This window comes from Ursus arctos, unplaced genomic scaffold (genome assembly GCF_023065955.2).
Source record: "Ursus arctos isolate Adak ecotype North America unplaced genomic scaffold, UrsArc2.0 scaffold_12, whole genome shotgun sequence".
NCBI classification, from domain to species: domain Eukaryota; kingdom Metazoa; phylum Chordata; class Mammalia; order Carnivora; family Ursidae; genus Ursus; species Ursus arctos.
Window position 1 is genome coordinate 70,304,383 of NW_026622786.1, and position 25,815 is coordinate 70,330,197.

A 25,815-nucleotide genomic window follows, 5' to 3' on the forward strand; every position below is an offset into this window, starting at 1 on the left:
TTCCTGCCTTGGCTTCTGAAACACCACGTTCTACCACCGACTATCTAACCATTCTGGACATTTCATCTCAATTAACTTTTCAGGTCCACCCTCCTTTGCAGACCCTCAGACTTGAGGGCTTCTCAGGGCTCTGTCCTAGGCCTTCTCTTCTTACTCCTATTTATGCTCTCTGGGAAGCCCAACAAATCCATCCACTGGTGTGGCTGATGTCTATAAGGCACTACAGACCACCACGTTTCTATTTCCAGTTTAGGCTTATCTTGCAAGCTCCAGTCAGGCATTTAGGCCAGGAATTTAGAAGTCATTCTTCATTTCTCCTACTTGCCCCACTAGGCACCAAGTCTAGTTCTTTTTAGCTCACAAGTGTCTAAGGAATCCATCCCCTCCTCTTCATTCCTGTTACCTCTCCATTCTTTAGGCCACCATAATCTTTCCCCATTACTTAAACAACTTCCTAACTAGTCTCCCTCCTTCTCCCAATCCCCAATCCATTCTCTGCACTGATCTTTCTAAAATGCAAATCTGATTGTTATTCCTTTGCTTAAAGCCGTTCAATGACTCCCCACTGTCCTCAGGATAAAGTCTGAGCTTGACACCAAAGACCCTCCAAGATGCTAACTGTTCTTCCAAGTTTACTCTCACATTAGTATCTCCTCTGGCCAGAAGACGTTCAAAATTTCTGGCACTTATCCTTCAGTTTCCCCTTGTTGAGCTCCTGCAAGGAGTCCTTTGTCCTCCATATCCCCACAAGTCTTTCAAGGTCCAGCTCAAGACACGTCCCCAATGTCATCAATGCCCCTTCAACACTTCCTGAGCCCCTAAAATCCTTAGGGCCTATTCTTCGGTAGTATTTATCCCTCACACAGAATTAGAGTTGGTTCAGGTATGGTTTCTCTCCCTCTCCTTTTAAGACTTATGGAAGTCATGGCCAATAATCTCCACTAGAGCTCACCTACCTACTAGGTGCTCAGTAAATATTTGTTGAATACATGGATAAATGCAAGAAAACTGTATTCTCTAGCCCCTCTGTGTCCCCCACGAACAGAACATTCTCTAGAGTCTTCCCCTGAAGACACCACTCCCCTGCCTACCACTCACTCCACCAGCCAAAAATCCGCCTCAACCCACTCTCTGGTGGATGGGCAGGCACGCGTTCCCTAGGCCGTTTTGTACGGTTTTCTACCTCCAGCCCTCGGAGCTGCGTCTGGTAAAGGTTGGTAGAGGTAGGAGATGATGTAAGTCAAAGGGCACTGCCGTCCACCCGTAGGATAAGACACGGTGGGGAAGGGAGACCTTCCCATTTCCAGAATACCGCAAACCTCCCGCAGATCCTCTTACCTACACGGGAGGGTGGGGACTCTTCCCGACCGGCGTCGGGGTTGACCAATACCGGACCTAGATGACGCGAGTCAGCCAATGGCTGCGAAGCAGGGCTAGAACGGGGCGGGGCATGGTTGCTAGGGCCGAGCAGTGGGGTGCAGCGAGAGGCTCGGAGAGAGACTCGGCGGTTGCTAGGACGGGAGGTCACAGAGCGCGGCTCAGGGATTGGGCAGCGACGGGAGAGGTGGGTGGTGATTGGGCGGTGCCCGGGAGGCTCCCGGGTGAGTCGCGGGCGCGCGAGCGGGAGTTCCGGCGGAGGCCCGTGCTGAGGGCTGGCGCCTTCACCATGGCCTCGGCTGAGCTGGACTACACCATCGAGATCCCGGATCAGCCCTGCTGGAGCCAGGGTATGGAACGAGGGTCGGGTCCAATCGTGGGGAGGTAACCTAACGAGTCTGTGGGTCGCAATCACAGCTGTGGCTCCGCCCCTCTCGGAGCCCCGCCTTTTCGCGACCCGCCCCCTCACGGGGTCCCGCAGGTCCTAGACTTGGTCGGGCCCACAGAGCCCCGCCCCTGTTCAAGCCCCGCCCCCGGAGTGGTCTCCGCGTGTGAGCCCCGCCCCTTCCCTGCGGCCTCGGCTCTGTTGGGGGCTTTTTCTGGCTTCTCAGTTGGAGCTCTCAGGTGCGTGCCCTCGTTTCTCTCCTAGCAGCTGAGGGCTGCAGAGGGCAGGGGCTGTCCTGATTCCTTTGTTTGGGGTCAGGCTTCCCACTTCCAGCCTCTCTTCGGCGTTGTGGCTAGGGGACCCACCCGTTATTTTCCACCCACTGTTTTCCCCGGGGTCCTTGGAGAAGCCCGGGACACGGGACTTATCCCTCCCACTCTCCTTGGCAGTGGTAAACCGAGTAGGCTCTGCCGTTAGGTGGAAGTCGGTTTAGATCCTCCATTTAGTAGCTGGATGACCTCTGGCAGTTTCCTCAGCTGCAAAACAAGGCTACCGATAGTAACCTCCCTTCCAGGGCTGTTGGTTGCACAACTGAGGTAATTGTGTAAAGGACCCAGCATAGTGCGTGGCATGGAGTAAGTATAGTGATTAGCAGCTGCCTAGAGTCGTATCATTAAAGACTTGGGTGTGGGAGGCTTCGCAAAATGAGTAGCCTGTAGAGCAGGCCCGGGTCCCTGCAGTGACAGTGGGATTGGGGGCCCAGAGAATGGAAAGTGTGGCCCTGACAGGGAATTATGATAGAGGAGGCTTGAGGTACTGAGCCCAGCACGTCTCTCCCTGCTTTAGTCCACATGGCCTTTCCGCCCTCCTCTCCCTGCCAGCTGCTGAGCCTCTTGCATGGCTGCCACAGTGATCTTCCTTCACGTAGAGGTTTGCTCTTACCACGGGTCTGCCTAAAACCCTTCAGTGGCTCCTTGCTGCCCTCAGGATAAATCAAGTTCAAGTTCCTTAACGTGGTATTCAAAGTCTTTGGCAGTTTAGCAACCCCTGCTTATCTCTTTGATCACTGTGTCCTTCTACTGTTCAACTTGAGTTTTATGTTCTGGCAACCCAAACTGCTTGTGATTCTCCACACACTTCTTGCTTCTCTGCCTTTGCTCCTGCTGTTTCCTCTGTCTGGAATGCCCTTTCCCCTCTGCTGCCCCACATTGCCCCCTCGCTTGTCCTTGTCCGGTTCGTCACTGAAGGCTTAGCTCAGATGTTGCCTCCTTCAGGAGAGCCTTCCCAGCCCTCCTCCCATTTCATCTTATGCTATTGGCTGGGGTCTAGGAGGAGAGGGCAGCCGCTAGGCTCCCACAGGACAGATGGCTCTGGACCATCTCTGTTTCCTTCGAGCTGGGTATGGTGGCATAGGGCTCTTGGGCTTATGGTTGTAAAATGCTTTTGAAAAGTATTGGCATCAGGGGGAGATGAAGCCAGTTAATGTTATTGCCCTTGGAGAGCCACCAGCTGCAAAGGGCTGGAGCTGCCCTCTGTGTGGCTAGGAGGGCGGATGTTCTCTCTCAGCCCAGGTGGGCAGCCTGGCGGCCTTGGCTGGCCATTCATTTCTACCTCCTACTGGTTTCATGGCTTTGGCAAGTTGCTGAACCTTCCTGGGCCTCAGATTCCTGCACTGTAAAATGGGAATTACAATAGTGCCTACTTCACTTGTGAGGGTTTACAGGACAGTGGCTGGGTGTGGGTGCCTGGCACGTCGGTGTATCTCCTCTGGTTGTGGCTCCCCTCACTGCTTCATGAGGCAGCGTCCTCGAATGGGAAGAAACCTCAGGGGGCCATTTAGTCCTACCAGCATGAGGGTCTTCTGTTGCTTCCAGACCCTTCCCGGACAGGATGCTTCCTCCCAAACATCCTGGCCTGCTGTAGGTAACTGGGATTGTTAGAAAGCACTTCCCTTTCTTGAGCCACAATAGGCCTTCCTGTCATTTCTGCTTTCAGTTCAGCATTTGCTGTGTCCTGGCTGCGGGTTAGATGCTGGTGCCTCGGAAGTGACTCATGCCCAGGCTCCATTCAGGGAGCTGTGGTTTTCAGAAGGGGTGAGGGTTTATAAGCAGGTGGTTTCACAATGATGTGGTAACTGCAGGACTAGAGGGTCCTGGTGGGTACAATACAGCAAAGTCATCTCTCTTCCTCTCTCTTCAAGAGGTCAGCTCATGCCTTCCTCACATCTCTGTTCTCCAAGAGAAATACCTCTAGGGCTGTTGGCTGTCCTTCCTCTGATGTGGTTCTAAGAACCTCCTCCGTCTGATTGCTTCTCTGGATCAGCTTTAGTTCATCATGCCTTTCCCTCTCCAAGTGCATGCCCCAGAGCTGAGCTGGAAGTTGTAGCACCCCTCCAAAGGGTAATAGCACCATGATCCCCTGAATCTGTCTCCCATGTGCCAAGAGCTCCCTCCAGCCTGACGTGGCTTCACATGGGCATAGCCTTTGGGGATCCTGGAGAGTGTCTTTGTTTTGCATTTGCTGTTTATGGTGGAGAAGTATGTAGGACAATCATGTTTGATTTCTGGAATTTCTTTCCCCCTATTTGAACATCAGAACTGCAGTGCCCAGCACTGCTGTGAGTTGACAGGTGAGCAGCTGCTGCTGACATATCAATTACCTAGAAGGCAGCTGCAGATCTGGGGTCGTTCAGAGCCCGGGCTGGGCAGCCTAGGATCCTTCTGCTGGGAATCCCACCAGCCGGTATCTGTGACTGCCCATGCAGGGAGAGTGGTCTGCCTGGTCCTTCGCTGAAGCTGATCCCTGACCTGGAACCTCCCTGCATCCTTCTTCTCTGACCAGTGATCCCCTTCCCCTCCTAATACTCTGCTCCCATCTCATATCCTTGGGGAAGGTTCTGTTTTCCTGGCTCCCATAGCAGGGATCCCTGTTGTAGTGCTTTTGATGGTTTTGCTCACTCCTGCTACGGCCTGGCAAGGATGAGATGCCAAATGGGCTGAATGGAGTCACTTGGCAGCTCTGTAGGCCTGAGCCAGAGATGCTCTGACATCCCAGGCCGAGGCTATGCTGCCCCTTCTCCCAGCCAGAGAATGGTCAGCCAAGTCCTGCCCCAGGGCCCCTCTTTGGCTTGCTGGCAGGCCAGCAGGCCTTCTTAACAGCACTATATTGCTGTCATGTTCAGTAAACATTTTCAGAAATAATTGGTTCACGGGGTCTGGACAAGGGGCTTACCCTTAGAGTACAAGGAAGGCCTTTGGAGGTCACAGAGAGGGGAAGTGATGGGTTTATTGTGAGCCCAGGTTTTATTGTGAACGTGATCTTCTGCTAAGCACTCACCAAAAAAAAAAAAAAAAAAAAAGAGAAAGAAAAGAAAAAGAAAAAAGAAAAGAAGGGTGTGTGTGGGGGAAGGCCCCTTAACCTTCAGGAAGCTTTCACTAGCACCTGGGAAATAGTTTGGAGTGGTTTTGAACACCATGGTGGGCCCCAGTGGTTGCAGTGGGCTTCTTGGAGGAGAGTGGCCCAAGCTGGACCCAGAGCTTCACGGGGCTGTTAGGTAGATGGTGAGCAAAGAAAGTGCAGAAGGAAGGGCACTGGCGGGTGGGGGCTGAGGTGGTCCCACAGAGCTGTCATACCAGAGAGGCCTTAGAGGCCCAGGTGAAGAGTGAGTTGGGACTTCATCTTCTCCTTACCTGTGGGGCCCCTGTTTTTTTTTTTTAAAAGAGGAGTCTAATTATACGCGTACCTTGTTTTATTGTCCTTTGCTTTATTGCACTTTGCAGATGTGCTTTTTTTTTTTTTTTAAACAGATTGAAGGTTTGTGGCAACCTTGCATCAGGCAAGTCTATGGGTGCCATTTTTCCAACAGCATTTGCTCACTTTGTGTCTCTCTGTCATATTTTGGTAATTCTCATAATATTTCAAACTTTTCCATTATGATTATATTCTTAAGGGTGATCTGTGATCAGTGATCTTTGATGTCACTATTGTTATTGTTTTGGGGCGCCACGAACCCCACCTATATAAGACAGTGAACTTAACTGATGATCGTTGTGTGTGTTCTAACTGCTCCACTGACTGGCCATTCCATCTTCTCTCTCCCTCTCCTTGGGCCTCCCTATTCCCTGAGACACAGTATTGAAATTAGGCCAATTAATAAGCCTACAGTGGCTTCTAAGTGTCCAAGTGAAAGGAAAGATCATGAGTCTGTCACTTTAAATCAAAAGCTAGAAATAATTAAGCTTATTAAGGAAGAACTGTGGAACGCCGGGAGAGGCCGAACACTAGGTTTCTTGTACCAAATAGCCAAGTTGCGAATGCAAAGGAAAAGTTCTTGAAGGAAAGCAAAAGTGCTACTCCAGTGAACATGCGAATGATAAGAAAACAACCTTACCGCTGATATGGAGAAAGTTTGAGCGGTCTGGATAGAAGATCAAACACGCCCTTAAGCCAAAGCCTAATCCAGAGCAAGGCCCTCACTCTCTTCAATTCTCTGAAGGCTAAGAGAGGAGAGGAAGCTGCAGAAGGAAAGCTGGAAGCTGGCAGAGGTGGGTCCGTGGGTTTGGAGGAAAGCAGCCGTCTCCACAGCGTAAGAGTGGAAGGTGAAGCAGCAAGTTATGCTGTAGAGACCACAGCAAAGTTCTCCAGGAGACTTGGCTAAGATCATTCATGAAGGTGGCTACACGAAACAACAGATTTTCAATGTAGATGAAACTGTCTTATATTGGAAGGAGATGCGATATAGGACTTTCATAGCTGGAGAGGAGAAGTCAGTGCCCAGCCTCAGAACTTCCAAGGCCAGGCTGACTCTCTTGCTAGAAGCTAAGGCAGCTGGTGACTCTAAGTTGAACGCAATGCTCATGTACCATTCCGAAAATTCTAGGACCCTTAAGAATTATGATAAACTCTGCCTGTGCTTTCTAAATTGAACAGTGTGGCCTAGATGACAGCACATCTGTTTATAACATGGTTTACTGAATAGTTTAAGCCCACCGTTGAGACCTGCTCAGAAAAAAAAAAGACTTCAAAGTATGACTGCTCATTGACAATGTACCTGGTCACCCAAGGGCTCTGATGGAGATGGGTGATGAGATGAATGTTGTTTTCAGGACTGATAACATCCATTCTGCAGCCTAGAGATCAAGGAGTAATTTCAACTTTCAAGTTCTGTTATTTAAGAAATACGTTTCTTGAGGCTATAGCTGCCGTGGAGTGATTCCCCTGATGGATCCGGGCAAAGTAAATTGAAAACCTTCTGGAAAGGAATCACCATTCTAGATGCCATTAAGAATACTTGTGATCCACAGGAAGAGGTCAAAATAGCAGCATTAACAGCATTAACATTAAATTTGGAAGTTGATTCCAACCCTCATGGGTGACTTGGAGGGATTCAACACTTCAGTGGAGGGAGTAGCCGCAGATGGGATGGGGAAAGAGCAAGAGAACCAGCATTAGAAGTGGAGCCTGAAGATGTGGCTGAACTGCTGCCATCTCACGACAGACCCTGAGCAGACGAGGAGCTACATCCCACAGACGAGCAAAGGAAGTGGTTTCTGGAGATGGAATCTACTTCCGGTGAAGATGCTGTGAAGATCGTGGAAATGACAACAAAGGATTTAGGATAGGCCGTAAACTTAGTTGCCAAAGCAGCTGCAGGGTTTGAGAGGATGGGCTCCCAGTTTGGAAAGAAGTTCTGTTGTGGGTAAAATGCTGTCAGACTGCGTCACATGCTGCAGGGAAATCATTTCTGAGAGGAAGTCAATCAATGTGGCAAACTTCCATGTTGTCTTATTTTAAGAAATCGCCACAGCCACCCCAGCCTTCAGCACCCACCACCCTGACCAGGCAGCGGCCGTCAGCATTGAGGCCAGACCCTCCACCAGCAAAGATTATGACTCGCTGGAGGCTCAGATGATGGTTAGCATTTTTTAGCAATAATGTAGTTTTAAAGACTTTATTTTTTTATTTTTTAAAGTAATCTCTACACTCAGTGTGGGGCTTGAACCCACAACCACGAGATCAAGGGTCCCATGCTCTACTGACTGAGCCAGCCAGGCGCCCCAGCAATAGTGTTTTTAAATTAAGGTATGTACATTGTTTTTTTAGACAATGCCAGCACATGCTTGATAGACTACAGTAGAGTGAAAACATAACTTTTGTATGCACCGGGAAACCAAAAAATTTGTTTGACTCTATTGAGATATTCTTTATCGTGCTACTCGCTTTTTTGGGGTTGTCTGGGAACGAGTGCACAATATCTCTGAGGTATGCCTATATTTTTTGGAATCACAGTCTCTTTCACACATGAACAAAAACCGTTTCTAATTTGTCTGCTCTATACCAGGCGCTGTGCTAGGCTCTGGATTTGAGATCCAGACCTGGTGGACCCTTTACAGGCTTCCTTTCTCTGAGCTCGCCAGGGTTTCTCTTGTCCTTCCGCTCTTGACCATGTCCTGCTCACATGCCAGGCCTGCCAGGAGCACCTCTCCTGATTTTATTAATGGCAACCACCTTGTGAAGGAGGGAGAGCTCTTACTCCGTTCTACATACGGGGACCAGAAACTCCGGGGAGCTGAGGTGTCTCGGCCTAAGTTATCCCAGATTTCGGCTCGGAGCTCCACTCCGCAGCCCGTGCGTGTGGATTCTGGTTGCCGTTAGGAAGTGTTGCCTGAGTACAGTTCCATTTCTAGGACACAATTAAGGACACACACAGAGAAAGAGGGGTCCAACAGAATCCTCTTATAATAGCAAAAATTGGAAATATCATGTCCAATAATGGGAGATTGGTCACCACAGATGAAATATTCTACAGTTGCTCCGTAGCCACTAAAAAGAGTGATGTAGAAATATATAAGCTGACAGGGAGAGAGGTTCACAATATGTGGCTAAATGGAAGAAAGCAGATTACAAAACAGTGGGATTCCAATTTTATTAGACATTCATTTTCTCCTTTTCTACAGGACGCACGTGCTCCTCGTGAAGGACTAGTGTCTCGGGTTCACTGAACTCTTTCCTTGTGCCGGGTACCACGCTAAGCCCTCCAGACATTCTCTTATTTAATCTCTGCATTAATAGCCCCATTTTACGGATAAGGAAATTGAAGTTTAGGGAGCTTGCTCAAGGTCTGTTTCATAGTTACTCGTGGCGGAGCCAGAGATTTGGACGCAGATAAGGTTTTGTTTTATTTTTATTTTTGTAAAGGTTTTATTTTAATTCCAGTTAGTTAACATACAGCGTAACATTAGTTTCAGGTGTACAGTATTGTGATTCAACACTTCCATACAGCACCCAGCGCTCATCACGACCAGTGCCCTCCTCAGTCCCCATCACCTGTTTCACCCCCGCCTCTGGGGAGCGGGGGTTTGTTCTCTATCCTTAAGAGTCTGTTTCTTGGTTTGTCTCTCTCTCTCTCTCTCTCTCTCTCTCTTTTTTTTAAGATTTTATTTATTTGACAGAGATAGAGACAGCCAGCGAGAGAGGGAACACAAGCAGGGGGGGTGGGAGAGGAAGAAGCAGGCTCATAGCGGAGGAGCCTGATGTGGGGCTCGATCCCAGAATGCTGGGATCACGCCCTGAGCCGAAGACAGACGCTTAACCGCTGTGCCACCCAGGCGCCCCGGTTTGTCTTTCTCTCTTAAATTCAGATATAGTTTTATAAAGTGTGTACTCTTACTGTGCTTTCCTAGGCTGTTAGTTCAAAAAGTAAAAAAAAAAAAAAAAAAAAGGAAATTTTAAATAAAGTAATTTAAATATATAAATATGGGAACTGTGGGGCAGCTGGCTGGCTCAGTTGGTAGAGCATGTGATTCTTGATCTTGGGGTCGTGAGTTCAAGCCCATGTTGGGGGTAGAGTTTACTTAAAAAAAAAAAAAAGCCGGAACTAGATATGTGAGATTCTAGGAAGTTTTTCTGGGGAGTAGAGGAAACTGAGGATCCTTTTATCTTTGTGTATTAAAAAGAAAACATAGGTTCTTTGCATTTGGATTCTGGCGTACGGAGAAAAAGCACATATTGTGCCACAGACCCTTATGCCTCGTCAGCCTCTCCTCTGTCTTCTCACGTGCCCCTGGGGTATGCACAATCGAATTCATGCTTTAGTTTTATGACTTGAACTGATGTACAATATATGTATCTGTAATTCGTACATTATTGGTGTCAGTATTGTTTTGTTGAGAAATTCTAGAGGACAGGGAGCGTGTGAGATTAAATTGTTTTGTGGGTGCTGAAGAATCACCAGGGTTGAAAAGAATACTTCTGCCTACCAAAGGGCTAAAATAACATTTTAACTCTCATTGCAAACGTGATACATGTTGATTTTAGAAAATGGGTAAAAAAAAAAAAATCAGGAAAAAGCAATCGCCACTAGTCCCAGAAATAATTGCTATTAATATTTGATGTGTTTTTTTCTAAGCATAAATATACGTGTGTATATATATAAATATATATGCACCTATAAATATGTATATATTCTGTTGTATATGCTGCTTTTCAATGTGCTTTTTCACTTAATGTATTACTACTAATTTTTTAAAAGATTTTAAAGTAAGGGCATCTGGGTGGCTCAGTCGGTTAAGCGTCTGTCTTCAGCTCAGATCATGATCCCAGGGTCCCAGGATGGAGCCCCCACATCGGGCTCCCTGCTCAGTGGGGAGCCTGCTTCTCCCTCTCTCTTGGCTGTTCCCCCTGCTTGTGCTCTCTTTCCCTCCCTCTGTCAAATAAATAAATAAAATCTTAAAAAAAAATAAAAGATTTTGAAGTAATCTCTATACCCACCATGGGACTTGAACTTAACAACATCGGGGTCAAGAGTCGCATGCTCTACGGACTGAGCGAGCCAGGCAACCCTATTATTATTAATTTTTTAAAATAATAGCATTATTGAGATATAACTCACATACCATAAAACTCACCCTTTTAAGCTGTACAGGTCATTGTTTTTTATATTTGCAGAATTGTGCAGCCATCGCCACTAACTCCAGAACATTTCCATCACCTCAGAAGAAACCCTGTTCCCACTAGTAGTCACTCGTTCCCCCTCCCTTAGCTCCTGGCAACCACTACTCTGCTTCTCTGTGGATATCCCTATTCTGGACGTTTCATGTGAACGGCATCATGCGACAGATAGTGTTTTGTGGCCGGCTTCTTCTACTTAGCCTGGATTTGTGAGGTCCGTCCCTGTTGTAGCCTGTGTTGCTACCCCGCTGGTGGTTTCTGACCAGATAGTATTTCGTCGGACGGCTGTACCACACCATTGGGAGGCGTTTGGGTCGTTTCTGCTCGGTGGCTCTTGCGAACATTTGCGTACAGGTCTTCGCGTGGACACGTGCTTTCTCTTCTCTCAGCGTGTTCACCTAGGAGTAGAAGTGCTGGGCCCTGCGGTAACTCGATGCGTAATTTTTTTTTTTAGGAGCTGCCAGACCGCTTTCCAAACTGGCTGCACCTTTTTGCGTTCTAACCGTTCTCACCGGTAGCGTCTGAGGGGTCTGATTTCTCTCCGTCCTCGTGGACACTTGCTACTGTCTGACTTCTCGGTTACAGCCATCCCGGCGGGCGTACCGGGCTCTCGCTGTGGCTTTGATTTGCATTTCCCTAATGACCGTGATGCGGGGCTTCTTCGCGTGTGCTCCTTGGCCAGTCGTCTGTCTTCTTTGGAGAAGTGTGTATTCAAATCCTTTGCCCATCTTAATCGGGTTGTTTGCCTTTTTATTGTTGAATTGGAAGAGATTTTTTTTGGTATATGCCAGAAACAAGCCCCCTATCAGATATACGACTTACAAATATTTCCTCCCATTCTGGGGGTTGTTATTTTCACTTTTTTGATGGACGGCGTCCTCTGAAGTACAAGTGTTTTTCATTTTGATGAAATCCCGATTTATTATTATTTTTCTTTTATCCCTTGCACTTTTGGTCACGTCCAAGAAACCGTTGCCTAATGCCAGGCCTCAAAGATTTACTCCTGTGTTTTCTTTTAAGAGTTTTATGGTTTTAGCTCTTACATATGTGTCTCTGATTTGCTGAATGTATTATCAAATATTTCCATGTGCTAAACATTTTTCTTTCTTAGAAGTGGAATTTCTGTGTCAAAGATGGCATGTTTTTGAGACTTTTGATCCATGTTCCAAAATTACTCTTGTCCCTGTCCTTTGCCTGCATCTTCCTACCTGTCTTCCACTGTTTGGGTTCAGGCCTTTGCCTTCTCTTGCCTTGCAGGTCACAGCAGCCTCCCCCCTGTTCCCAACGGACACTGCCCAGAAGTGTGGCAAGCGTAGTGGCATGGTGATGGCGGCCGCTGTGGCGGTACAGCCGAGGGGCGTCTAACCCAGTCTGGCGTTGGGGGTGAGGGATGAGAAGGGGTTGGGGGAGGCCTCAGGGGAGGCTCCCTGGAAGTGAGCAGTGAGCTGGTGCAGCAGGTGGAATGGCATTAGCCAAGCACACACATGGAGCGGCAGCACGCTGGGCCGGGGGCGAGCAGCGCGTGCGAGGTCCTGGAGGTGGGAGGGGGAGGTGTGGTGGTCCAGAGAGATGGATGCTGGCTCTGCCACTTCCTGGCTGCATGTTCTTGGGGAGAGGGACTTACTCTCTTTGTGTGTTAGTTTTCTCATCTGTAAAATAGGAGCAATAGTAACTAACTCCGAGAACGGTTGTAGGACCCAATGAGGCAGCCTATGTTGGGGCCCTGGCTGGGGGGGCCTGTCCCTGAGGAGGAGGAGGCGAAAGAGGTCGGAGTCGGATCTGTTGGTGGGCAGAGGCAGCTAGGTGTACAGGTTTGAAGCTGAGGTGGTAGAGATTTGGTTCAGCCTGGGGGCTTGGGTTTCGTTACCCAGGGCACCGGCTGGGGCAGTGGTTACAAGCTGGCCTCTAGACCCCTTGGGTTTGGATTCCAGTTTTACTGCTTATCACTTGTGTGACCTTGAGCCAGTTATCTATTATCTCTGTGCCTTAATTGTTCATCAACAAAATGAGAATAATAACAGCACATTGTTCATGGGATTGTTGTAAAGATTAAATGAGTTGATACATAAAGTGCTTAGAACGGTGCTCGACAGGTAATGCTCCTTTTCCTGTTGCCCTTATTGTTTGTCTTGGTGATGGGAAAGGGGGAGGCGAGCTGGAAGGAGATGGGGAATTCAGAGCGGTTCGTGATGGCTTACGAGGCGGATTTGCTTGCCTGCTCCGGGTCACGGGACGTCTCGGAGCATAGATGAGAGCTGGAGCGGGGGCCTGAGTCGTGGCCCTGAGGATCAGCAGCCAGAGGCCCTGAGGTGTCAGCCACAGGAGGGAGGCGGGTGATGTGGCCAGTGGAATGAGCATGAAAAGAACAGGGGCTTGTATCAGAGGATGCAGGAATCATGGTCTGGACGTGGCACTACGTAACCATAGCCATAACAGTACTTCTGTTACTCCGGAAAGGGCAATGGGTAGCAAGAAGAATGCTGGCTCTTTCTCCTCACATCCATCCTTCACTTTGCGGCCACATGTTCATTCCAGCACGTTTCTCCCGCGTGCCTGAAGGGGCCGGCCACGGGCTGGGCACCTGGGGACGGGGTGGTAAGCACGCCGCACTCCGGGCCTGCCTTCACACGGCCTGCTGGCTAATGGGAGAGACGGATGTTAAATCATTGTGCAAGTCATTAATCCAGATTGGATCGCGCCACTTCCCCAATTGCAGAATCATCGTTTGCCCTCCACCGCGACAGAATAAAATCCCAACTCTTAACATGGCTTGAAAGGCCCTGCAGGATCGGGCCCCAGTGCCACTCTCGGCGGCTCTCCCAACCACTGCTGCTCCTCACCCTGGCTTCTAGGCCCCCAGGACTGCTTGCTGGGCCTCAGACCGATGACAGCCTCTCCAGAGCCTCCTGCCCCCGCTCATGGCCTCTCTCCTCCCAGCACGGTCCTACCGGGCCTCAGGGGCAGCGCAGCCCGTGTGTCTTCCTTTGGGAGGCCTTTCCCGGTCGCCAGCACTCTCAGCCACGTTGCCAGAGCACCTTGGACTTCTGGGTTCTAGCACTTGAAATATGGAATCAGAAGGGGCAGCATGGCTCCGGTGGGCAGAGGTCAGGATGAAGGCTGAAGTGAGGAGTGGGCGGGGAGAGTGGGGCCCCGGGAGGAGATTATGTTGGGGGAACGGCAGACGCCCACGGGCAGGAAGAGCCACTGTGGCTCGGGGCAGCCTGGAGTGCCTGGCTGGAGTGGAGGGACCAGTTCCCTCCCAGGAGGAGCTGCACGGAAAGGCCGGGCTCTGGGAGGGGGCGGCGTGTGCAGGGTGCCCGTATCCTGAGAGTGTCTTCATGGAAATGCCTTTCTGGGGAAGAGTCGTTCCTACCTGAGCCGGTGAGGCCACGGGTGCCTGTAAAACCTGGTGGAGCAGAAGAGAGTTTCAAGTCCAGGGGCAGGTCAGAGGCCCCAGCAGAAGCCGTTCGAACCTTCCCCAACTGGGAATGCACCATCCCTGCTGGTGGGGGCTGGCCTTAACTTCAGGAGGCTGCCAGGGGGTGTGGTGTCCCTCGGCTGCCTTCTCTGTATGTGAGACACATGCCAAAGCCCTGTGATGCGTCTTGGTGGTGGCACAGGAGGGGACCACTGGAGGCTGGGGGAGGGGAGCCTGTGCTCAGGCAGCTGCACAGAGGTGAGGGAGCCTCCGTGGGGCAGGTCTCAGAAATGGAGTTCCTGGATCTCCGAGGTTCAAAGGCAGGTCCAAATGGGTGGCTGCTGATTGCCACCTGAGGCTGCTGCAGCCCGAGCTTCAGGGGTGGCCGTCCCCATCAGGCTTGGTCTAGGATGTGGCCCTCCCTGGGGCCCAGATGCCTTTGCGCCAGAAGGGCCCGGGCAGTCGATGAGCTGCCCTGGCAGGGGATGGGGACACCAGGGGAGGAAAGGTGGTGTGAATATTTGGAGTAGCCCGAGTTAGATCTGTAGGACCGACTCCCTCGTCAGGGGCTGGGCCAGCGTCAGGGGAGCCTGGGGTGCGGGCTGGCCTCAGCAGGGACGGAGGCAGGCGCTGGCAGCTCCTGCTCCAGGCTGAGTTGCAACCCAGCCTGGGATCCCCATGGGGGCGGGCAGTTAATCTCTGAAGGCCAGAGTCACCACTGCTGGAGAGCAGGAACATTGAACTTCTCAATCACATTAATTTCCACAGGAAATTGTTGTCTTCCTTTTGTCCAAAGGTTAGTGATTTATATTTACCATCCTCTTAACTAGCCTTGAAATTTACTGTTGCCAGGTCACCGCTGGCATCCATAAATCTCGAGGTGGCAGCTGAGCAGAGCCAAGTGGCTTGATACTTGGAAGGGCACACCCCGGCCCTTGCGGGAGGGCAGATGACTGGTAATGGACGGTCCCTGCACCGAAGCCCCCCTGAGTGCGTGGGTCCTTGCTCAGCAGGGGAAATGAGGTGAGGTCTGACCGATGACGTTGCAGGGAGGCCTCTTGGAAAGTAGCCACAGGGGAGGCAGCTGGCCTGTGTCTTGGCACATCACCGAAGGAGACGTGCTTCTAGTTGGGGATGGTGCTGGTGGCACAGAAGGTCTCAAGTGGCTCAGTTAGGATGCGGATCGGGGGCCAGATTCCCAGCTGTACACTTCCTGTGTGACCTTAGGCCAGTAACTTAACCACTCTGTGCCTCAGTTTCATCATCTGCGATAATATTCCTCAGAGTGTTGAGGGGCGCCTGGGTGGCTCAGTCGGTTAAGCGTCTGCCTTCGGCTCAGATCATGATCCCAGGGTCCTGGGATCGAGTCCTGCGTCATGCTCCCTGCTCAGCGGGGAGCCTGCTTCTCCCTCTGCCTCTGCCGCTCCCTCCTGTGCTCTCTCTTTCTCTAATAAATAAATAAATAAATAAATAAAATCTTTAAAAAAATGTTCCTCATAGTGTTGTTATGAGCGTTAAGTCTCAGTGAATACTGGCGATTATTATTCTCTGGCAGGACAGGGTGGGTGGTTTAATATGGTCCTTCAGAGTCTGTCTGGTCTGCCTCCCTGTTGGCATTGTCCTATCCATTTCTCCTTTTAAGATCCTCTTCCACCTGCTTGAGAAATTAGAATAGGGCTGGCAACCTTTTTCTTTAAGGGGCCGTAAATATTTTAGGCTTTGCGAACCATAGGGTCTCTGTTGCCACGACTCAACTCCACTGTTTTAGCACGAAAGCAACTACACACAATAAGTAAATGGCTGAGCATGACTGTGTTCCAATAAAACTTTATTGTGGACAAACTTACATTTCATGTAACGTTCATGTGTCACAAAATATTAGTTCTTTTGATTTTGTTTAACCATTTAAAAATATAAAAACCATTATTCTTTCTAGCGTGCAGTTCATACAAAACCAGACCACAAGCCAGATTTGGCCCACGGCTTGTAGTTTGCTGAGACCTCTGGATTAGAAGGTGAAATTGCATGGGGAAAGTTCTCACTTTTCTCACCTGGGCTATGTCTTTGAGTTACTAAAGAAAGGTGCCCTCGCGTGGGTTTTTCCAGTGACCCTGCATTGCCTCCTGAGAGGCCTGACTGCCACTTGAGGCGGGACAGACGAAGAAGCGCCGTGGGAGCCTGAGGCACGGGCACTGGCACCTGTTGGTTCCCTGCCCACAGCTAGACTGGCTCTGGATTGGCCAGTCACCCTCACCCCACGTGCCGACTCTAGTGCTGACAGTCCTACCATGTCTGTGTTTCAGAGAACAGCCCCAGCCAAGGCGGGAAGGAGGTGGGGACTCGACAGCCCCTGGTGATTCTCTTGGGCTGGGGTGGCTGCACAGACAAGAACCTCGCCAAGTACAGCGCCATCTACCACAAAAGGGTGAGTACTGCAGGCTTGCGGACACGCAGCTCCCGGCGGGGGGGGGGGGGGGGGCGCCGCCACCCGTGGCCGCTCGACCGCTGACCGCCAGTGTGACAGGCCTGGCACTGAGAACAGCCCGTGAGGAAGATGCTGGGGTCATGGGGACTTTGGCAGGTTTAGCCCTCCTTTGCTGCCAGCTCTGCGGCCTGGTCTGTCTCCTTCAGTCCCCTGACCTGCTTCCCCTTCCTTCGTCCCCAAACCCCACGGTGGGCAGCCCAGCCTGATGTGCTCCCAGCTCTGGAGTCGGCCCAGACCAGAGGGGCAGCAAGAGCCCGGGCCGAGGGTGCCGGGCATAGTGAGTGCTCCCAGGATGTTCTCCTTTTCTGACCAGGTGAGTTTCTGTCTTAGGGCTGACCGTGGCACCTTCACGTTCCCAGAGCAGGAGGGCCTCTTGGAAAAGAGAGATTCAGGCTGGAGGTTTTCTGGCTTCTCCTTGGGCCACCCCAAGAGTTAGATGTAGAGCTTGTGGTAACTGGAGAGCGCCTTAGAAGGGCCTGGGTATATTTTGGAAGCTCCTTTCACATCTTTGGCCTCTGGCCTGGCCCTGCCCTGCCCTCAGCCCAGACCTCCCAAAGCAGGGAGACGCCGGCGCGGACAGCCCTGGTTGCCACCTGGAAGCCCTGGGCTGAGAAGGAGTGGGGATCTCCTGGGAGAAAGGCCAGCCAGCGTCCCCAGGCCCTGCCTCAGCCTCCCTCCACTGGCCTCCATCTGCACTGGGCCTGAAGGGTGTGTGGCCCTGGAATGGGAGAAGGGTTGGGGGGGAAGTGTTCTGAGCTTGTTCCCCAACCAACAAGGCTGGTCCTCTGGCGTCGCCTTTTACGAACAGCCTTGTTCTGCAGGTAGTTTCGGCTCCTTCTGAATTCCACTCCCTGGGCCAGGCTTGTTTGTCTGGCTTCTCCATTGGACTAAGATCCCTGAGGGCAGGCGGAAGAATAGGAATAGGTGAGTGTGGCCAGGACAGAGAATGAAAGAAAGGTCAAGTGTCAAGTGAGGAGGCTGGGAGGGGTCCTGGGGGGAACTGAAGTGGGGGTGTGGGGTTAGATTCCAGGGAAGGCAGCAGGGTTGAGTTGGCAGGGCTGGAGGAGGGGTCCTCTGGGAAAGGAAGGGGGTCAGGACAGGATGGGTGTGGAGAAAAAAATGTTCCAACCCCAAACTCCTGATACTCGATTATTATTATTTTTTAAATCCTTTTAAAAAATATTTTATTTATTTGTCAGAGAGAGAGAGAGAGAGCACAAGCAAGGGGAGTGGTAGGCAGAGGGAGAAGCAGACTCCCCGCTTAGCAGTGGGACTTGATCCCAGGACCCGGCGATCATGACCTGAGCTGAAGGCAGACGCTTAACTGACTGGGCCACCCAGGTGCACCTTGATACTTGATTATTTAAAAGAAAGTAGAAATACCATATCTGCCACCTAGAGATAACCTCTGTTTACTCGTTCATGCCCATCCTTTCAGCTTTTCTGTGTAGGTTTTTTTTTTTTTTTACCCAAATGAGATCTGTTGAACATACTATTTTGCATTCTGCATTCTGCTTTTTTTCAGATCATGATCTCCACTTTGCTTAATCTGTTTTCGTCTCCTAGAGTTCCCAGTCCATATTCAGATTCTCTCACAGTCCCCAAAATGTCCTTTGTAGCTGATTTGCTCAAACCAGGATCACCCATTGCATCTAGTTACTTTGTTCCTTAAGGGTCTTTTTTTTTTTTTTTTTAAGATTTCATTTTTAAGTAATCTCTGCACCCAACATGGGGCTACCAGAGAATATATGTAGGAGTACATGATCCCAGATGCTGCTGGAAGGAAAGTATGATGGGCGCTAAGAGGCATCGTGGATTTGGCCGTTTGGGAGAGTGTGGGTGACCTTGGTGAGAGCAGTGCAGGGGAGTCAGTGGGAGGGGACGAGGTGGAGAGGGCAAGGGTCAGAGATTGTCTAGGAAGGTGGAGAGAGGGTGGGATAGAGTTAGTGGGGAACACAGTGTAATGGCAGAGGCTTTCTTAAAAAATAATTTTATTTGAGAGAGAGTGCGCACGTGTGGGGTGGAGGGGTAAGGGGCAGAGGGAGAGGGAGAGGAGGGAGAGTCCTAAGCAGACTGATGAGCGCGGAGCTGGATGTGAGGCTCCCATCTCAGGACCCTGAGATCACAACTTGAGCCAAAACTTAGAGTCCAAGCTTAATGGACTGCGCTATCCGGGCGCCCCGAGGCTTTTTTTTTTTTTTTTTTTTTTCAGTGAGGTTGGTTTGACGGGAATCTGGAGAGAGGAGGAGACTGAAAATACAGGAGAGGGAGGCAAGGACCCACAGCAGGGCCCCGGGGCGAGTGTGCCCCGAGATGGAGACGGGCTAGGCTGGGGCGTGGGGGGCGCTGGGATCCGACCTGCAGGGACTTCTGGGAGCCTAGGCCCGGAGAGGCGGCAGCGGAGCTGCGGGCACCTGGGAAACCTCAAAGTGAGGCCCGGACCCGGGGCCCAGGGAAGCTTGGCAAGCGCGCGCCCTTCGCGGGGAGTGCTGTTCCACGCGTGCGCTCACAGGGGACGCGGAGCTGGAGCGCACACACCTGTGTGTCCTCATAGGGGGCGTGTTCACAGGAATTGCTGTTTATTTCTGCGTGTGACTGCTCCGGGGGAGGGAGGGAGTGTGTGTGTGTGTGTGTGTGTGTGTGTGTGTGTGTGCGTGCGCTCGTGGGGGGAGCGCAGCACGGAACTGCGTACCCGCCGGTGCTGTGTGTGCGTGGTGGTGTGTCTCGCCCGCTGTGGCTTTGTTGTGTACTCACAGCTGGTGTGGCGGGTGTGCATGTGAGTGGTGGCTGCCACGCGTGTCTGCATCTGTGGGATACGATGTGGTAGGCTTTTGTGTAGTTCTGGGAGTTGCGTGTGTGTGGTGGTGTGATGTGGGAGTGTTTGCATTTGTGGGAAATGCTGTGTGTTGGTTGGGGGCGGTGGTGGGAAGACATTTCACATCCCGTTGGGAAGTTAGAACTGAGCACTTTATGAAATTTCCCAGAGCCTGAGGGGCCAGGTGGCATCAGGGGCCCCTCTGCGGAGTGTCGGGAGGGGGGCGTAGGCATGCCAGGGCCTTGGTGAGAATAGTGCCAGGAGGAGTCGGGGACAGATGTCAGTTTGAGTCCATGGGAGGGGTCAGTTCGGGGGCTGATGGCAGGGTTATTTCAGCTGACTGTCGTGTTTAGCTCTAGGTCATTCCAGTCCTGTGGTCAGAGAGATTCTCATTATTCCTCCTACCGCCCCTAATTGCTGCTACTGTTAGTTGACTTGGTGCCAGGTGCTGTTTGGGGCACTTGAGGTACGATTTTTCATTCGGTCCTCACCATAACCCCGTGGGATGGACGTTCTCACCGTTTACAGATGGGAGCACAGGCCCAGGAGGATGAAGCAGATTGCTCTTCGCCCCTACTGGTAGTAAGTGTGCCAGGAATCGACCCCAGACCTGGGCGACCCCAGAGTCCGCCTAACTCAGATTCCCCTGACGGTGAGGGGCTTAGCACTCAGGCACATGGCTTTGGCTGCCTTTTCTAACTGACCTAGAAGAGGATCTGTCTGGAGATTTTGAGGCATACTTGACAGGCATTGTGGGGTACAGAAGCCTACGAGATGGGCTCAGATTTTAGAATTTGAGGAACACTAGTGTTTACTATATTTGGAATTTCAGGGCGAGTGGGAGGAGCGATCCCAGGACTTGGAACCAGATGGATTGGTGCCAAGAGAGCATGGACTCTGTTCTCAGGGTTCTTGGGAAGTCGGCTGTGGCCAGAGACTGACTTGACGCGAGTCCGGCTCACGAGTGGCCTCTGGCGGGCAAGGCTGGGGCATGCAGGCTGTGTCTCCGGTGTTGGCTTTTGTGGGGGTGGCAGCTCCTGGTGCCTGGGAGGGTGGGGAGGGTGCAGAGCAGTCACTGCAGCAGGTGGCCCAAGCAGCGAGGCCTTAAACAGGCCAGAGTTGAGCAGCTGATAAGCCAGGGGGAAGGTGGGAGAGAGACAGGGCACGGGCCAGGGTAAGACTTTGCCCTGGTCAGCCAGAGCGAGCTCCAGGCCTCCCCTACCACGCCAGGCTGGGTGGCCTTGCCAGCATGAAGCGATTGTCCACAACCGGGCCTTGAGTGTACCTTGCACCCAGAAGGCACCCGTGTCTGAGAGTGGTGAGCTGCTGCCTGGAGCACTGCTAGGCTTACGGGCCGCCGGCCGTTGGAGCTGCCGGACGTCTCTGACCCTCGCTTGTACTCCCCCCTCCCCTGCCCACCGCCCCCCATCCCTGAGGACCGACCTGGCCTGTCTCCTCTCCCCAGGGCTGCATCGTGATCCGATACACAGCCCCATGGCACATGGTCTTCTTCTCCGAGTCCCTGGGCATCCCTTCACTTCGTGTTTTGGCCCAGAAGCTACTTGAGCTACTCTTTGATTACGAGATTGAGAAGGAGCCCCTGCTCTTCCATGTCTTCAGCAATGCCGGTGTCATGCTGTACCGATACGTGCTGGAGCTCCTGCAGACCCATCGGCGCTTCTGCCACCTGCGTGTGGTGGGCACCATCTTTGACAGCGGTCCTGGCGATAGCAACCTGGTGGGGGCTCTGCGGGCCCTGGCGGCCGTCCTGGAGCACCGGCCCGCTGCGCTGCGCCTGCTGCTCCTGGTGGCCTTCGCCCTGGTGGCAGTCCTGTTCCATGTCCTGCTCGCTCCCCTCACGGCCCTCTTCCACACCCACTTCTATGACAGGCTACTCGATGCAGCCTCTCGCTGGCCCGAGCTCTACCTCTACTCAAGGGCCGACGAGGTGGTCCTGGCCAGGGACGTGGAGCGCATGGTGGAGGCACGCCTGGCACACCGGGTCCTGGTGCGCTCTGTGGACTTCGTGTCGTCTGCGCATGTCAGCCACCTCCGTGACTACCCTACTTACTACACGAGCCTCTGCGTCAACTTCATGCGCAGCTGTGTCCACTGCTGAGCCCCTTGCCCCACCCACCCCACTCCGCTCTGCTCCAGAAATAAACGTCCAGTACCTCCCTACAACCTCTGTCCGTGGGTGGCGGGGTCCTCTTCTGCTTCAACTCCCTGACAGCCCTTTGGGACTTTGTGGTCCCGCAAGTAGAGAATTCCCATTGAATTTTAGCAGCCTCCGCCCCAGAAACCGTTTCTCCCAGGATCCTAGGCAGCGGGAGTGCCTGGACAGGCTTCCGTAGGAGTCTTGCGCCGTGGCTGTGTTTGGATAAGTGCAGGTCAGGCTCTGGGTTCCTATAGCTTTTAGGCTTAGGATCGCCCGAGTGGGGAGGGTGGGGTTGATGAGGAGCCCTGGGTTGGTCTTTAACTTCTTGAAAGGAAGCTGAGCTTTGTGCGGATTTCAGAGGATAGGGTCAGGCTGGTGCAGGGGGCTGTGATTTCTGCTCCAAAGCCCCGCAGCATGAAGCACCAGCCGCATAGATTGCACTTGGTCGTTCACTTGCAGAGGCTTCTCTCGCCTCACTGCCAGAGGGTCCGAGGCAGAAGCCAGATGGGGAGCTGAGGACGTAGCAGTGGCAGGCCTGCCTGGGTCTACTACACTTGGCCAGGAAGCCACTGGTCCAGGAAAGCGGCACGGTGTCTAACAGGCAGAAGGAGTGGGGCTAGGAAGATAGCACCATGCAGGAGCTGGGACAAGCTAAGTCAGGAGCCCTGAAGACCAGAACCAGGGGGAGGACTCCTGCATGTCCTTGAGAGACCCGTTTGGACCATCTCCAGGCAGGAGAGGAGGCTTCAGCCTGAGTTCTCTGTCCTCTCTCATTCCGTAAGTCGCTGCTGCACAATGCCGGCACATAGTAGGTACGCAATAAATATGTTGACCGAATGAGCTTACTGTGGTGTTCAAGGGCCTTGGGAGGGGCAGGGATTTGAACGTTTGAAGGGCTTTGAAAGTTTGACAGGCAGTGAGGGAGATGGCTGGCCAGGCTCTGGGTGGGAGCTGACCCTTGATATTCTCAGGACTGAGGGACCCTCTGCCTCCAGAGCCCGGCTCCATCTGCATTTTGTCAGCCCTCAGGGTCCTCTGGGACCGTCGCCACAAATCTCTATGCTGTGTGGTTGCATTCCCAGCCATGGTCAACAGGTGGCAGTGCTGCCTGGGCCATGAGACCAAGCTTGAGGATCCCACAGCTGGGTAGGCTTCATGCCCTCACTCAGGGTTAACGTTGCCTGTTAAAGAGCATACGGCCCCCAGGGTGAGAGTAACCAGCCATCAGGGACCTCTTGAGTCCAAGGCAAGGAGAGGGGAGAGTTGAGACCTGAAAGGAGCCAGCCCGATGGAAACGGGGCATTACCCACTTCTCTTCCCGAAACCTGAGCCATCCCTGGGGCTGCTTTGCTCTGGCAGGCCAGGCCATATACATTCCCTAGAAGCTTGGGCCCCAGGATTCTTGTATTCAGAATATTTGGTGCCATCAAGCTGGGCCTGGGGCTGTGCAGGGCCTTCACTGGGCTCCAACCAGGGTGATTTGTCACCTGGGTGCAGGAGGCAGGAGCTGCCAACTGGACCCTATTCTGTAGTACACACCGAGGGCATCCAAAGCGTCAGTGTGTCTAAGGTGGGGGGGGACTTGGGATGATGCAGGACGGGCCTGGTTTGTGGGAATGTGTAAAGGAAAGGGTCTGCAGCTTTGAGCACCCGCCTGGGCACTCAGGTTGCAGATTACTCACTGGCAGTGGGCAGCCTTGGGGATAATGATTTGATAACATGCTATCTCCAGTGCTGGCTGCCCGGCTTCAGTTCCCCAATGTGAGTCCACCTTGGACAACTGGGGGTTTCTACTGTAGCCATCTGGTGGTCTAGGCAGTAGCTATACTGGGGTGTTGGTCGCTCACTAGAAAAAAAGCCATGGGGGCCGAGATGGTCGTTTTGGTCCCTGGCTCATTTCAGGGGACTAGAAAGGGATAGAGGCTTGGGGTATGTGTCTTTACTTAAGCTTATAGCTGCTTCTGCTCTAGATTGGGGGATAGAGCTATGTACCCCCAAGCTCTGACCTCTTCTGTGATTAATGAGCTGACGATTCTGCATCGATAAGGAATTAACCTGGAGCCCCTACCCATCAATAGTCAGGAGTCCAGGTCCCCAGCCCCACCCCCACTCCTCACGGAGTGCTCCGGAGCCCCCCTGAGCAGAGCAACCCTGCACTGTTTTGCACACCCACATCCAAGTCCTCCCCCTGATACTGCTGCCAAGAATTAACCCCTTAACTGCCTCTGCCCACACCGCCCCATCACCAAGCCCTCCCTGCACACATACGCACAGGCAGCAGCTCTTTATATTGGTTTAATCCATGTCAAATGTAGTTTACAAAGGGAAAGGACAAGTACCTTTGTATAGAATATACAGACACAGCATCACACCGTGGGGCCCACGGGAGGGCGGGGGAGACCACTTTCCCTGGGAACAGCAGTTCTAATCCCAGGAATGGTTCTTGGCAGAAGGCTGGGCAGCCAGGAGCACACTCACCCAGCCCCAATCTCAGCCCCTGCTTCAGCTCGGTTCCCATTTCCTGTCTCCCTCCCCCCAACTCCTTATAAAGAGCCCCAGGAGCTAAGACTAAGGAGAGGATCGTGTCCCTTGGGGCATGTGCCCCATGTCTGGGGGAAGAAATATACACCACTGAACACCGAGCACATGGGAGAGGGAAAGGGATACCATGGGGGAGAGGCAGGCACCCTGAGAGGTGGATGGGCCGAGCCCCCAGCCAGCCCTGAAGGGGGCACTGCTTCCAGATGTTCTTAAAAAAAGAAGAAAATCATACAACCAAAGGGGAGGGGATGGAGTGGAGGGCGAGGAGTTGTCCCATTTATACACAACATTGTAAACATACACAGTCTATATTACATGTGCTTCAGTCTGGTGTTTGCATGTCTGTCTGTCCGTCTGTCAGTCTGGGGGCTGGATCTCAGGAGCCTTGCCCCACTACTCCCCCTCACCTCCACCTCCTTGCCCCACCCTGGGAACAGAACCCGGAATAGGTATGGTCCCCAGTCTTGTGGCAGCCAGCAGGCAGGGCCTGGGTCTCAGCCTCCACTCTGGCTCCAGAGTCCTGTGTGTGTGTGTGTGTGTGTGTGTGTGTGTGTGTGTGCGCACGTGCATGCACGCACACCTGTATGTGTGCACGCGCATGTATGTACATGGGGAACCTGTGTGCAAGTATGTACAAGGGGGAAGGTGACGTCACAGAGGCAGGCAGGTGGGGCGGCTGGCTCACAAGTAGATCCTCCGCAGGTCTCCGGGCGCTGTGATGGTGTTGCACTGGGGGCAGAGCTTCTTGGCACCCTGCAGGAGCACAGGGAGGGCTCTGGTTATACACACTGCGCCGCATGATTGCTCTCAGAGCACCCGGGCCCGCAGCCACGTCTCCCCGCACCGGTCGTGTGCTGGCACCTTGGTCCTGTCAGCCCAGGCTGGAGAGATGCACGGGCGGCCTCTGCAAGCGCACAGGCACGCTCCTGTGCTGGGGGGACGCCAGGATCAAACCGCCTGGCCAGCCCCGCAGCGGGAGCCCCGGTAATGAGAACAAGGCTGGGTCCAGCTGTGGCTGCGGCGGCCCTAACGAGATTACATGCGGCCTTTGATCAGGACACAGAGCCCACGTCCGGGCCTTTTATTGCTGTCTCCGGGCGACATTTTAATGGCTGCTCCGGAGCGAAGAACAGGGGCAGGAGCAGAAGGAGCTTAGTAATGGCAGGGGGAGGGGCTGAGGCCCTGGTCCTGCTTACCCACACCCAGCCTCCTCCTGACCCGGGATCTCACCAATCTGTGTGATAGAGTGGGCCTTGGGGGTGGGCAGGGGGAGGGGAGCAGGCAGGGAACCCACGGAGGGAGAGAATTTAATAAACCTGGTGGGGGAGGAGAGAATGGGGGAAGCTTGGGGGGTGAATATCCCGGCTTCCTGCTGCTGTGTTCGATGCTCGTGCTCTCCCCTGCCCCTTGCACCTCCCTCCCCTTGAGCAGGCTCAAGCAGAAGCATGGACATATGGGCAGCACCGGAAACAGCCACCCACTCCCCAACCCCCATGCCACCTCACCAGGGTCCGCAGCCAGCACTCCTCGCAGTGCACATGCCAACACTGGATAGACGTTAGGGGCATCGAGTAGGAGTCCTAGGGAGGAGGTGGGCAGAGAAGGGGTCACTCTGAGGCTGGCCCACCCTCTAAAGACCTCAAATCACAGTGTAGAGGCCCTTTCCAACCCCCAGAGGGCACTGATG

General features: G+C 52.7%; 2 protein-coding genes across 7 annotated transcripts in view; one reads left to right on the top strand and one right to left on the bottom strand.

The window, feature by feature from the left end:
* Positions 1–1,471: 1,471 nt before the first annotated feature.
* Positions 1,472–22,424, top strand: TMEM53 (transmembrane protein 53). Of its 5 annotated transcripts, none has more exons than XM_026498259.4 (4): positions 1,472–1,727; positions 16,433–16,554; positions 16,811–16,927; positions 20,895–22,424. In XM_026498259.4, the coding sequence occupies exons 1-4, from the start codon at positions 1,667–1,669 to the stop codon at positions 21,546–21,548; spliced, it is 954 nt and encodes a 317-aa protein (XP_026354044.1). In that variant the 5' UTR covers positions 1,472–1,666; the 3' UTR covers positions 21,549–22,424. The 5 variants fall into 5 exon arrangements, with proteins under 5 accessions (XP_026354044.1, XP_026354045.1, XP_026354047.1 ...); XM_026498262.4 differs by lacking the exon at positions 1,472–1,727 and adding an exon at positions 1,759–2,001 and having other exon boundaries at positions 16,761–16,927; XM_026498261.4 differs by lacking the exon at positions 1,472–1,727 and adding an exon at positions 1,759–2,001.
* Positions 22,425–23,869: 1,445 nt separating this feature from the next.
* Positions 23,870–25,815, bottom strand: part of RNF220 (ring finger protein 220) — a 219,558-nt gene continuing 217,612 nt past the window's right edge. For both annotated transcript variants that reach the window (XM_026498257.4, XM_044383905.3), the window contains 2 exons: positions 25,634–25,708; positions 23,870–24,881 (listed from right to left, as the gene is read on the bottom strand). In XM_026498257.4, coding sequence (XP_026354042.1) covers positions 24,810–24,881; positions 25,634–25,708 — 147 coding nt within the window. In that variant the 3' untranslated portion in view covers positions 23,870–24,809. The remainder of the gene's footprint in view (positions 24,882–25,633; positions 25,709–25,815) is intronic.

Bases quoted from the DNA above. Each gene is read 5' to 3' on its own strand.
- TMEM53 (XM_026498259.4), top strand. From the start codon at position 1,667: ATGGCCTCGGCTGAGCTGGACTACACCATCGAGATCCCGGATCAGCCC. The intron at 1,728-16,432 runs GTATGGAACGAG...TCTGTGTTTCAG, and splicing joins TCAGCCCTGCTGGAGCCAGG to AGAACAGCCCCAGCCAAGGC. The intron at 16,555-16,810 runs GTGAGTACTGCA...CACGGTGGGCAG, and splicing joins GCGCCATCTACCACAAAAGG to CCCAGCCTGATGTGCTCCCA.